Source organism: Solea solea, chromosome 4 (genome assembly GCF_958295425.1).
Source record: "Solea solea chromosome 4, fSolSol10.1, whole genome shotgun sequence".
In the NCBI taxonomy this organism is placed as follows: Eukaryota; Metazoa; Chordata; class Actinopteri; order Pleuronectiformes; family Soleidae; genus Solea; species Solea solea.
Window position 1 is genome coordinate 7,247,353 of NC_081137.1, and position 14,032 is coordinate 7,261,384.

The 14,032-nt window shown below is 44.2% G+C and overlaps 1 protein-coding gene across 2 annotated transcripts in view; it reads left to right on the forward strand.

Annotated features, from left to right (window-relative positions):
- The window catches only part of arhgap35b (Rho GTPase activating protein 35b), an 11,942-nt gene extending 1,762 nt beyond the window's left edge, over positions 1-10,180 (forward strand). For both annotated transcript variants that reach the window (XM_058627783.1, XM_058627782.1), the window contains exons 2-7: positions 1,352-5,258; positions 5,352-5,493; positions 5,983-6,060; positions 6,246-6,377; positions 6,560-6,665; positions 7,487-10,180. In XM_058627783.1, coding sequence (XP_058483766.1) covers positions 1,539-5,258; positions 5,352-5,493; positions 5,983-6,060; positions 6,246-6,377; positions 6,560-6,665; positions 7,487-7,898 — 4,590 coding nt within the window. In that variant the 5' untranslated portion in view covers positions 1,352-1,538 and the 3' untranslated portion in view covers positions 7,899-10,180. The remainder of the gene's footprint in view (positions 1-1,351; positions 5,259-5,351; positions 5,494-5,982; positions 6,061-6,245; positions 6,378-6,559; positions 6,666-7,486) is intronic.
- Positions 10,181-14,032: the final 3,852 nt, after the last annotated feature.

A 14,032-nucleotide genomic window follows, 5' to 3' on the forward strand; every position in this document is an offset into this window, starting at 1 on the left:
GGCTTTAGATTTTTCAGCTGATTTTTTTTTTTCTCACGTTCATTTATTGCAACTGGAGTGAGTGACCAGACCGACTGACTGAGAAGATTCTAATTTTACATCCATCACCAAGTATCAAACTCATGTCAGGAGTCACAGTTATATTTGTTAGGGTGGTGGTAATGGGAGATTTTTGTATCTTCCCATGCCGAAAATGAACAAGTACTGCCTGGCTGCTTCTGACCATGAGCTTTTTGTCATATGTGAGGACTTTGTGTGACATATTCCATATTTTGCATCATTGTCACATTGTAAAAATATCCGAGGTGAGTCAGTGTATCAGTGCTGCATTATTACAATTATAATGGAAGCATTTATCAGTGCTATAAAAATTGCATTATGTCAACAGGATGAGTGAAGGCAGTGTTCTTCATTCATTGTGCTCAGCAGAAAAATGGAGGCAGATGTGGAAACGGCAAGTCATTTTTTATGACTGTCATCCTTCCCACTGATTAGCCGACAGTATCATTGTCCTCTTAGATTAATGCAATCATTTGGATTCATCCTGAAATACCTGAAGTTCAACAGGCCAAACTTTTGATTATCAACGTGAGCAGTTTTTCAAGCAAAATAAACCGTTGCTCATATGTGAATATTTGCCAGCCTAGTCTCTTGTGATATTAAATTTAATACCCTTGGGGTTTTGTCCGATTCAGAAGCAATATGAAAATGTCAGAGGGAATATGTAATGGGCAGTTTTGGCATTTTTATACTAAGTGGTCAGATAAAATGCTCAGCAGATAAATTGAGCTATGTGAATAAAAGCTGCAGCCAAGGAGTGGACAATAAATCTGCCTGACAAGTTAATGAAAGTGGCAAAAACCCACTTCCTCATTTGAGTTTACTGTATTTTGGCAATTATTCTTAGAGCTAAAATCTATGACCCCTGTCAGGAGAAATCATGACTGGTTGCCATTCGTTTCACTGTGTTCATTATAGTTTTTGGTGGTGGTTAAATATGATGGAAAAAAACACTCTTGATCACAGCTCGGTGTGTATATGGAGATGATAATGCATTGAATTACTTTTGACAAATGATCAGACACAATACATGCTTAAGACCATGGAGAGTTGGAGCCCAATAAATAAATATACCATCAATTACACTACCTCCCTACCACATAAAGCAGCATCTTCAATTAATGATGGGCTTTTATTTTTAACATTATCACCTAATATGTCTAATAACAAGGTTAAAAGCTTGTCTCATTGATGGTGTAACTCATTTTGTCTTCCTTTTTTCTTAAATTTAAATGTTGGTTTCTCAGTTTGTCTCATTTCTTGTTTGTTTTTTTTTCTTTTTTTTTGACAGGATGTGATTCACGCAAGGAATGAATAAAGAGCCCTCTGCACATATCACTGCTATTTATTAAAATCAAAACTCAACAGAAGGAACTGAAATCTGATTGCCCCCGGTGGATCAGCAACTTTATGGACAAACATCAAAGTGAACCCCTTTATACAGTGCCTGTTTATGGCAGGATGAACGTCGGCAGGCTATGATGGCGAAAAAGCAAGATGCCCGATCGCCCATTTACAACCTCATTGTGGTGGGTTTGTCTGGAACAGAGAAAGAGAAGGGGCAATGTGGGGTTGGGAAGTCCTGTTTGAGTAATAGGTTTGTGAGACCAAGTGCTGATGACTTCTACTTGGACCACACATCGGTGTTGAGCACCAGTGACTTTGGGGGTCGAGTGGTTAACAATGATCACTTTCTGTTTTGGGGGGAGGTGTCGCGCCTTCTGGACGAGGGGCCCGAGTGCAGGATGCATGTCGTGGAACAAACTGAGTTCATTGATGACCAGACATTTCAGCCACATCGTAGCACTGCAATGCAGCCCTATATCAAACGGGCAGCTGCAACAAAGCTGGCCTCAGCAGAGAAGCTCATGTACTTCTGTACAGATCAGCTGGGTCTGGAGCAAGACTTTGAGCAAAAACAAATGCCTGAGGGGAAACTGCAAGTGGACGGCTTCCTGCTTTGTGTCGATGTCAGCCGGGGCATGAACCGCAATTTTGATGACCAGCTGAAGTTTGTCACAAACTTGTATGGGCAGCTGAGTAAGACCAAGAAGCCCATTGTGATCGTCCTCACCAAGTGTGATGAAGGAGTTGAACGCTACATCAAAGATGCTCATACCTTTGCTATCACAAAAAAGAGTCTACCTGTAGTTGAGACCTCTGCACGCTCAAATATAAATGTTGACCTTGCCTTCCTCACTTTGGTTCAGCTCATTGATAAGAGTCGGGGCAAGCCCAAGATCATTCCTTATTTTGAAGCCCTGAAACTCCAGAGTCAGCAGATAGCTTCAGCCAAGGACCGCTACGAATGGCTAATCAACCGTATAGTAAAGAATCATAATGAAACCTGGTTAAACACAAGTCGACGCATGAACGCCTCCCCAGAGTACAAAGAATATGTCTTTTTGGAGGGAACAGCCAAGTGCAAGAAGCTTTTTCAGCAGCATGTCTACCGCCTGAAGCAGGATCATATTGAGAGGCGTCGCAAAATATACTTAAGCACTCTTCCCTTAGCACTTAGTTCTTTGGTGCCTGACCTGGATGAGATAGATCAGCTGAGCTGGTCTGGGGTACAGAAGGTTCTAGAGTCCAAGCAGCACTTTGCCCACTGGTTTGTTGTTTTGGAGGACTCACCCTGGGAGGATACGTCACACATTGATAACATGGAAGATGAGCGAATCCCTTCAGATCTTCTGGAGACGGCTGAAGCAGAGGACATATTTAATGCCCACCTGGAACACCTGCGTAACGAGTGCAGGCGAGCAGAGATGAGGATGGAGTTTAAACAAAAGTTGGCGTCCTCTCCCTTCGTCACACCCGGTAAACCATGGGAAGAGGCACGCAGCTTTATCATGAATGAAGAATTCTACCAGTGGCTTGAGGAGACGGAGTACCTGGACCTATACAACCGCCATCAGAAGGAGATCATTGACCGTGCTAAAGAAGACTTTCAGGAGCTGTTACTGGAGTACTCTGAGCTCTTCTATGAACTGGAGGTGGATGCCAAGCCAAGCAAGGAGAAGATGGGGGCAATTCAGGAGGTTTTAGGAGAGGAGCAGAGGTTCAAGGCATTACAAAAGCTTCCAGCTGAAAGAGATGCTCTGGTACTGAAGCATATCCACTTTGTCTATCACCCTACTAAGGAGACCTGCCCTAGCAGTCCTCACTGTGTAGACTCAAAGATTGAACACCAATTAGTTTCACGTTTCCCTGCATGTTATCCCTTTTTTGATGTGAAAGCTCATTTTGGAGACACCAAGGCTGACAGGATAAACCTTGTCATACTAGGGAAGGACGGACTGGCCAGAGAGTTTGCCAATGAGATTAGAGCTCTCTGCACGAATGATGACTGGTATGTGCTGGATGGGAAGATGTATGAATTGACACTGCGGCCTATCGAGGGAAATGTACGTCTTCCTGTAAACTCCTTTCACACACCCACTTTCACACCTCACGGATGTTTGTGTCTGTACAATTCAAAAGAGTCCCTTTCTTATGTGGTTGAAAGCCTGGAACGACTGAGGGAATCAACTTTGGGTCGACGGGACAGCCAGCTGGCACAGTTGCCAACATCACTGCTTCTCGTCACTAAGAGAGGCGTGGGCTCATACGTGGAGATAGGTGGAGAAACTGCCTTAAACCTAATAACACAGGGGCAACAGGTTTCAAGGAGACTGCAGTGCAGCTTTTTAGACCCTGCATCACCGGGTGTTGGCTATGGCCACAATGTCAACGAGAGTCAAATCAACCAGGTCCTGAGGAGCCTTCTGGATATTAGGAGGAGTACATCCTTTAGTAGCAGCTCCCCTCCACTCCTCCCTGAACCCCAAGGTCTCAGAGACTCTCCTCATCAGCCGGCACCAGAGGCCGACCTTCGCATCGTCATGTGTTTAATGTGTGGCGACTCCTATGACATTGAGCAGCTTCTGGCCCCTTTTATAATGCATCAACACTGCAGGCCCATGTCTAACTGTGGCACGTCCGTGTTGCTTGAGCAGACCGTTGCTGGGCACAAGCTGGCAATAGAGCTGTCTCTGTTGTCATACCACGCGTCCTTCACTTTGCGAAAGAGCAGGTTAGTACACGGCTACATTGCCGTGTACTCTGTCTCCCGAAAAGCCTCCCTGGAGACTCTGTGTGCATTCTTATGTGAAGTTCAAGACATCATACCAGTTCAGCTGTTGGCAGTGGGAGATAGCCAGGCAGAACTCACCGACAGTGACTATGCGTGCGAACAGCTGATTCAGGGGGAGGAGCTAGCCCATGAGATCGAAGGTCGCTTTAATACTGTGGTTTGTGGATCCGGGGGTGTGGTTGGAGGCCTGCACAGGATAGAAATGTTCCATTCTTTTCTGATGGAGGTGGTAGAGAAGCGCAACATTGTGGAGGCCACGCACATGTATGATAATGTTGCTGAAGCGTGCATCAATGAAAACGTGTACTCTCCACGCTGCAGTTCTCCCAGTACTGTCACCATGTTCCTGGACTCAGAAGACGATGTGGAGCCATCGCCTCCATATTATGATGGTACACTCACTTCTCACAGCGGGGGCTTCAACCTGCCTGATTTAGATTCCAGTGACATCTCTGTCATCTCTGATATCCGAGACTTCGAGAACAAACTCAACAACAAAGTACCCCCTCATGTGAGAGTTAAACCAGGCGTCACTTTTGACTTCCGGAAGGTCAGCCGTAACCCGTATATTGATACGCTGGGACATCGTCGCTCCCTGCCTTCTGCTGTTACCTGGGTTCCAGGTGGAGATGTAGGATACGATCCCTCAGACTATGCCGAACCTATGGATGCTGTCTCAAAACCGCGCCCTAGCAACGAAGAGATCATCTACTCAGTGCCACATGATAGCACACAAGGCAAAATCATCACCATCCGCAACTCCAACAGGATGCACTCGAATGGAAATGGCTCAGACAGTGAAGCAGACAGCAGCTCGCTTGAGCGCAGGAGGAAGTTCTCTGCTGTGGGGGTGAAGCCTCGTCTTTACCGCGACCGCTCCAAGCGGCTTGGAAAGTTCAGCAGCTTCCGCACGAGCTTCATCGGCAGTGACGACGAGATGGGAGCGCTGCCCAAGTCCAAGGAAGACGACTACGCCACCCTGAAAGGTGAAAGTCTCGTCAACGAGGAGAGCGAGGACCCAAAAAAGAGGAACATTCTGAAGAGCCTGCGACGTACAGCCAAGGTGAGATTAATGCTGAAAAAAAAGTTTTGATTATATTTCAATGAGGACGTTTAATTTAATATTCTTAACTGTTGTATTATTATTTTTTCACAGAAAACACGAACAAAGCCGCGTCCGGCTATTCCCAAACCCGTAGAGAGCTGTTACTTTGGGGTCCCCCTGGCAAGCGTGGTATCACCAGACAGACCTATCCCGCTCTTCATCGAGAAGTGTGTTCGCTTCATCGAGACAACAGGTACTTTATTTTTTCAACGTGCGTTTCACAGCTGAATTGTGATTCAGAGCTTTTATTTTGTAAGATAAAATAATTTTATTCATACTTGGACCGATGAGGAGGTAGAACTATTACTAACACTAAATAAGTTTTTAATTCTTTGTGCTTACTGCTCTTGTTTGACTTGTGACTGATAAAACAGGAAGTAAATGTGGTTGAGTGTGTCATTGTGTTTACAGAGTTATGCATTTTAGGGAAGGTGAAAGTTGTTGAGTAGTGAATATTCCCAGTTTAAACATTGCAAAATGAATGTCATGTTATGCTTAAATGTGTGCTTTTGGATGTAGTCTCAGTTTCAGTTTAATATTCCTTCAGAAGCTGCCAGCATCTGTATTGTCGTGTCTATTTGCCGATGGGCTAATGAAGTGTTTGTGCTTTGCTTGTCCCCCGCTGTGCGCTCCCCACATGTCTCCCCCCTTTCCTCCGCTGTGCTGTTTTTTTTTTCCTCAGGCTTGAACACAGAGGGTTTGTACCGTGTAAGTGGCAACAAGTCAGAGATGGAAACCATGCAGAGGCAGTTTGAACAGGGTGAGTGGCTCATCAGACTTGTTTCAACCAGCTGTTTGACGTGTAATTATGTGGCTTCCTAATCAAAACACAAACAGTTACTGAAGGAAAGTGACATGCAACTAATTGTTCAGTCCCGATGACAGCGTGTACTGACAGACTTATCTTCTCTGATCCCTTTTAACTCTCTAATTCTCTGTGTGTAGACCATGGAATAGACCTAGTGGAGAAAGACTATTCCATCAACACTGTGGCTGGAGGCCTCAAAAGCTTCTTCTCTGAGCTGCCTGATCCCCTGGTGCCCTGTGCTCTGCAGGTGGACCTACTGGATGCTTTCAGTAAGCAAACACTGCTGTGTTGGGAGGGTTATTACCACAACATTGAGAGAATATTAGAGGTGTTTTATTCGTGTTTGACAGGAATAGTGTTCATACTAGTGTAGCGGGACGTATACATTTCAAATGAACATGTGTAATGACAAGGGCTCAGATTGAATTGGAACTTCTTTCTGTGTTTGCAGGAATAAATGACAGAGAACAGAGGTTATATACTATGAAGGATGTCCTGAGGAGGTTCCCCAGAGAGAATTATGATGTCTTCAAATATGTTGTGAGCCACTTACACAAGTAAGTTCCCCGTCGGCTGGATCCACCGTGTAAGAATTAGTGACTTTAGTGAATGGTGAGACTGTAGAATGCAGTGAATGGATGACTCCTCCACTCACCCACCCCTTTTCCAAGCGCGTCAGGGCGATTGCACAAACCAAAAAGGATGTTGTTGTTCTCCGTTTGCTTAGTAACTTCTGCTTCAAAATGGGAAACATATCTCTCAGACTCTGGTTTTAGTCCATTCAAGCTGCTGTTGAACCGTGGCTACACAAGATGGCACGCCCTCGCTTTGAGTACACACAAAGGGCTTTTTTGTAAGGCTACAAAATCTAACCAACTGGGACTTCCCTATCAGCTTTTACTGCTGATACAAGTTCCGGTATTGTACAGTATACCTTTTCTTTGTCAGTAAAATAAATAATAGTGTGATTTTAGTAACAAAGAAGAACACACCCCAGTTTAAAACTAAGATTTGAATTGTGGTCAGTTTAGGCATTAACTAGTTATGGTCAAGGTTAGGGATAACGTTTGTTATATCAAACACAGCTAATATGAAATAATAAACCACTGGAGGAAATGATCATGGTAGTGTCAATCTTCAATAATTAAGAAAAGAAAAAAAAACCAGATACTTGAGATTGGGATTACATCCATACACAACACATACTATACTGATATTCAATTTCTGACAATAAACCCTAGTAAATAGTAAAGTAATGTTGCACACTGGACCTTTAAATGAAGTTCATGGATGTGGTAGTGTACTGCGGTAAAACCCCATCTGTGTTCCCGCGCCGTATGATGAGAATGAATAAACGGGTGTCTAATGTGTTTCTCAGGGTGAGCCAGCTGCATCGGTTAAACTTGATGACCAGTGAAAATTTGTCCATCTGCTTCTGGCCCACTCTCATGAGGCCAGACTTCACCACAATGGACGCCCTGACTGCCACTCGCACCTACCAGACAATCATCGAGACCTTCATCCACCAGTGTGCATTCTTCTTTTACAACCAGCCCCTCATCGACTCGCCCACCGGCCTGGCAGGCCTCCCGGCCTCACCCACCACCACCCTCAGCGGGAGTTCTGCCTACTCCTGTTACCGCTCCTCCCCCCCCCACACCACTGCACACTTCAGCCCGCTGCAGCAGTCGCCCCCCACCACCCCCCAGTCCCCCCTGCAGTCGCTGCTCCCCCCGCTCCACCAACACCCCCACTCCCACCATTCACCTGCCGAACAAGAGACACTGTGAGAGACGATACGAAACCACGTGTGCCCATGACGATGCTGGACCTTATCACCAACACGCGCTAAAAATAAATAATAATAATGATAAAAAAAAAAACAGAAAAAAAAAACATGAATTCTGATCATGGACAAACTAGGTTATGAGGAGCAGAGAAAGGAAGGTGTCTGAAGAACCTCTCCAACCTGCCATCTGTATCCATACTCATGTGCTTCAGAGCTGCAGTGGCGACATGTAGTCGTGACCCCACTGCCCCGCCTGGAAATCAACATTAGGGCACGAGTGGAGGAGCCTTTCTTCTGTCAGCAGCCAACACTTACCCCACTCTACCAAGAAACGAGAAAATCTCTATGCCATGCTGGAAGGATGATTTGTGACCACCACGTTTTTATCTGTGTATAACTGTTTTAGTTGTCTTTTCTTTTTCCTCATGAAAGTACTGCCACTGGATTAATGGACTGTTTCGTCAGTGTGGTCGTTTGGGCAGCGGTGTGCTCCGTACAGCAGAGGTCCTCTGTCTGCCTGTGGGCTTTCTCTCATTGACTCTACTGGGTTAGGGAAGGGAAGGGGTAGGTACACATCCAGGGATGCACTTTAACGATCACTGTTGTTTTTCCCTCAGGAGGGTTTCTTTTTTCGTTGACATACTGTTACCATGCATTTCTTTTAATTTCACAGCTCAAACAGCCATACCCATTGCCTCTTCAGAGCTCTGGCAGATCAAACTTTGTTTACATCGAACTTGTTTTTGTATCCACAAACGTATCTGAAGCACTTTTTAATAGTGTAGTGTTACCTTTGAAGAAATGCCACCTCGATTCTAATTGTCGATGATGTTTGTCACGTGGTTGAGTGTGGCGTCAGCGCGGGCTTGTGAAACAAGATCCTTTTGTAAAAACTTGTGTTGTTTAAGTTGATCCAGAGGTCTCATAGATCGGTGGGAAATCTGAATCTGCTTATATTCCTCCTTCATCCAGCCATGTGAATCTTTTTCTTTTCAAGAGTTTGTCCTCTCTCTAGCTGTTAGTAGATTAGAGTGGATGTTTAGGGAAGTTTGATTTAATTTCACCATTATCATATCAGCGATCAGTCAAGTGAAGGAGAAATTTCGCAATTTTGAATGTGTAACCTAGTCATGCCATAAAACTCCTCTACATCGCCATTTGGTGTCCATGGGAACCAAATGCTTGAAACATGATAGGTTGCTGGATGTGTTACCATGGCTGTCTATCAAACCAAGCTCTTTGTATTCATCTAATATTAAGGACCTTTAACTCGAAAGGTTTAGTATTCTCAACGCACTGTTACTGCTAGTCCTGCTTTACAATACAACGACCAGTAGAAGTTAAATCTTAGCAAACGAGACACATTCAGGTAGCACCTCTGGCCGTTTACCTGCTCTGGTTTTTTTTTTGTTTGTTTTGCTGACATATTGTCTTCTATTGTCACGGAAACAAGCAGCACATTTTCAGTGGCTGCACTGTTAATGAAGACCTGATCGTTTAAATCATCAGACGTACAGGATGAAGCGCTGTCCTTTCAATGGGACTGAAAAGAAAAGTAGAACAGCAGACACTGAAGTTCAGGATGAGTGTTGCTCTGTTGTGGTTCTTGGCTGCATTTGTAACCGGACTAGATGGATCATTGGTTGTGTTAATATTTGAGGTCATCACTTCTGGTACTTTTGGAATCAAATTGCTGTTGGATGTCGGTCCTTCTGTATGTTTGGCTGACCTTAGCGAGGGCTCCCCTCTATCTGCTCAGAGCTGTAATATTTAGAGCGGCACAGAGCCGACAAAGCAGCTGTCCCACTATAACACAACTCCTGGGAGAATATTATCTTAAATGATTCACCTGACTTCTGATACAAACTGGGCAAATCTGCCATCCAACAAGCAAAAAGTGAGTGCATACTACTCTATTATGGTTGTTTATTTGTATGTTGGGGGACAACACCCTTTAGTCAATGGTAGAAAACATTTCTAGTGTGTATTTCAATGATTGAAAGTCCATTTTTACAATTTTTGTGAATGGTTCAAGGCCACTTAAGTTTAGTGCATGATTTAAAAACACACCAAGGAGACGGATGAAAACCTCTTCCTCTTTTAAAACATGAAATCAGTACAAGAATGAAGCAGATACTGAAGTGAAATAGCTGAAACATGAACGTTTATGTACTGTACACCAAGAGCAAACCATGGAATTTGTCTGACTGCGAATAGTGTTTGAAGATGAAGGCCTTATGTGAACTGTATAATAGTTAATAAATTAAATCTTGTAAAATTGTCCTCCGCTCTCATGTGGTGATTGTGTTGTCTCACTGATTCTGTTTGAGAGGAACCTAAAGCTGTCAAATTTGATCCTCCAAATAATGTGTGTCGTTGATATAAGCGAAGTGAAGTTATTTCTTTGTGCAGCAGTAGAGTACGTTTTAAAACCTCAGCAAAGTATGAATATACACTCACTGGCCACTTACTTGAAGACACATGTAACTCTTGGCTGTAACAAGTGTTTATTTGAGATACTGTTGCCTTTCTGTCATTCTGAGCCAAGTCTGGTCATCAACAAAGAATTTTCACCATGAGAACAAACACTCAGTGGACATTTTCTATTTTTTGGTCCATCCCAAGATGAGAATCCATCATTAACAGTTCAAAGTTGGGTACTGTATGTCCACTGTACAAGTCATGGTACGTAAATGTGACTAATATTTCACATGTGTGTTCATTGTAAAAGACTCATCTATACTTATAGGTATCGATGAAGCATCCCATAATAATCAAGCTGTAGAAATAACAAAGGAGGCATCTGCAGTAGTGAGTGGAAGATTTAGTATGTAGGCAGGTGACTCTGAAAATCATCAATTATTCACAAGTAGTCCGTCATGACTGGCTGCACTCTTTTGCTGGAATAATATCCTTACAGTATCTGTTAACCTTTGCACAGAACGTTGGGCATTATAATGTTATGGCACCATCTTGTGGTTGTATAGATGTACAGAGCTTTGTTTTTGCTGCGTTGTACCTCTGTAGCTCAACTTTGGGTCATCCATCTTATGTCTGAGGCCAATCTTGTTTTAAGACCCCCAAGTGACTCTTCTCAAAATTCCACTTCAGAATTCTCAAAATTCTGACCTGGACGAGAAAGTTAAGTACGCCAAGTAAGTCAGGGAATCATCATCAGCATGAATGGCTCACACTGTCAGAAGGAGTCTTGCAGCTTGGAATCAACTGAACTTCCTCCAACTTTAGATCTTCAGACCAACATAAGAATTTAAAAATACCAGCAACGTGTTGTTCTGCAGGTCAGTAAGAATAGCTCGTGCTGGAAGAATAAGACTTGTACCTCAAAGGTAATGAGTTCGAGTCTTATGGTGAACTGTTTGAGTGTGACGTTCAAAGTAAACAGTCAAAAGCTCTAAGAGAACATGAAGAAGAGAAGTTGCAGGTAGCTCAGTGGACAAGAATGCTGCTTTGAAGTCCAGAGGTCATAGGTTCACTTTTTGTGAGGACCAGGAAATTTTAAAGGTTAACATCCAAAGTGAAAATTGAAAGGGGACCGAAAGCCCTAATTGTAGTAGGATTTGGTGGTGCAGTGGTTTTGTTCACAACCAGAGGAATGTGTGAGTTACAAGGTGACCGGTTCGATTCCACAGCCTTGCAGGTTCCATTCTGCAGCCTTGCAGGGGTGGGGCAGGTTGCAAGAGGTGAGGTTGGAGCAGGGGTGAGGTTGGAGCAGGAGCAGGGGCAGGGCAGGTGGTGAGGTGAGGTGGAGAAGGGGCAGGGCAGAGAGTGAGGACAGAGGGGTGAAGAAGGGCAGGGAGTGTGAAGAAGGGCAGGGGGTGAGGAGTGGAAGGGGTCAAAGGTCAAATACTTTATATTACACTGTGCAGCAAAAGGTAACCACATTAAGACACTTAGGTGGTGGTGGCCTTCGGCCACCACCACCAACTGTCTTAATGTGGATTTAAGACAGTTGTCCTGGGGGTGGGGGCCTTCGGCCCCCACCACACAGCCTACTGTTTTGCTTGCTGGACTCTACGGGTGTGGCCACGACACCCTGTGCGACTCAGCCAGATGCAAGGTGACACATGCTGACCACGGGGGGGTACGACGCACTCGGGGGTGGTACGACGCACTCCGGGCTGGTCACCTGGTGTGCTGCCTGGTAGAGTACAAGATGCTTGACCAGGGGGTACGACGCACTCGGGGTTGGTCACCTGGTGTGCTGTGTGGTTGTGTCAGTCAGCAAGAGGTTAGGTTCTGTTCCAGTGAACAACTGCAGGGTTGGGAAGTGAACCTGCCACCTCACTGTTGAGACACAACCTTTGTGGTTTGGAACAAAGCCACCTCGCCACTAAAGCCGCCTTCGTCTAAGATTGTTGTCTGCTTATAATCTTGAGTTTGGATGTAGACATTCAAAAGCACCTGCTCCTCACAAGAACTGAACTTATGACTTCAGGACTTCAAAGCAGCGTTCTTGTCCACTGAGCGACCTGCTCTTCACAGTTCATCAGTTTCTCTTAGAGCATTTGACTGTTTACTTTGAACACTGAACTCAAACACTTGAGTTGATCATAAGATTTGAACCAAGAACCTCAGACATACAAGTCCAGTTCTTCCAGCAGGAGCTACTCTTACTGAGTTGCAGAAGAATACGTTGCTGGTATTTTTTTGAAAGTAGTGCAGAAGTTCAGTTGACAGTAAGAGTCAAACTCACAACCAGATACAAGACATCTTCTGATGGACTGAGCTATTTGTGCTGATGACCTTAAAGGGAATTTCTTGGGGTTTCTTATGTTTCTCATCCATTATTATTTTAAATCTGGCAGTTGACTGCAGGGTTGTCCCAGTCCAGCAGTCGACAGGTTCTGGTCCACAACCACAGGACTGCTCTGAACATTAATTATTCAGGAGGTTTTGACTGGTAGTATTGAAAATAGGATTATAAAATGTGGTCGTCATCTCTGCCTCTGTCTCAGACTCAGACTCTGACACATGATCAGGTGACATACTAAACTATGACTTTTTTTAAATGATTTTGGATGACATACTATACTACGAGTATATACCACACTATACCACACGGTGGTATAGTGGTTAGCACCCTTGCCTTGCAGCGAGAAGACCCGGGTACGATCCCAGTAGGAACAAGGGCCTTTCTGCATGGAGTTTGCATGTTCTCCCCGTGTGTGTGTGTGTGTGTGTTTTCTTCGGGTTCTCCGGCTTCCTCCCACAGTCCAAAAACATGCAATGTGGGGATTAGGTAAATTGGACACTCAAAATTGACCATAGGAGTGAGTGTGAGAGTGAATGGTTGTTTGTCTCTATCTGTGTGTGGCCCTGCGATGGACTGGCGAACTGTCCAGGGTGTATCCCGCCTATCGCCCGATGTAGCTGAGATTGGCACAGCGACCCTCTGGTGGAGGATAAAGCGGTAGATGATGACTGACTGTGAGAGTGAACGGTTGTTTGTCTCTAAAGTGGTAGATGCTGACTGACTATACTATGACTTTTTTAGGTGATTTTAGACGACATACTATATTATGATTTTTTTTTTTTTAGTTTATATTTGGACATTTTTGACACAAACATAATCCTGTGCTGCTACATGTAAATAATTGTTTATCTATTTTAAACAAATTCAACTCAACTCACTAAGTGCTTATACTGTGATTGTCCATCTTTGGTGACGCTAAGGTGCGTAAGTGAAATATCATTAAGAAAAGAAAAGTTAGTGTTGAACCAATTCACTTTTATGTCCAAGTGTGAAATGCACTCCATTCTCTACAGTAACAGTCTGATGACAGTAAACAACTGTGACTTTTTACACACAACCTTTGAGATGAATCATCTATGTTTATACTTTTAAGATAAGAACTACAAGTGGATCCTTTCGGCAGCTTGATGAAGGGGAAACGTTCGTCCAGCAGGTGGCAGCATTTCAATGAGAACATGAACATTGATTCATTTCAGATGGAGCTGCTCCTGCACAAAGCCACACTCATGTGAAGGCCATGGTATACTTTCCGTGACTTGGTACATTCCACTGTTCCCCTCTGTGTCGATATATTTTAAATGTTCCACTTTGTGTTTATCAGTCGGAGCTTCTTCTTCCACATGGAGACAGAAGCAGGACGA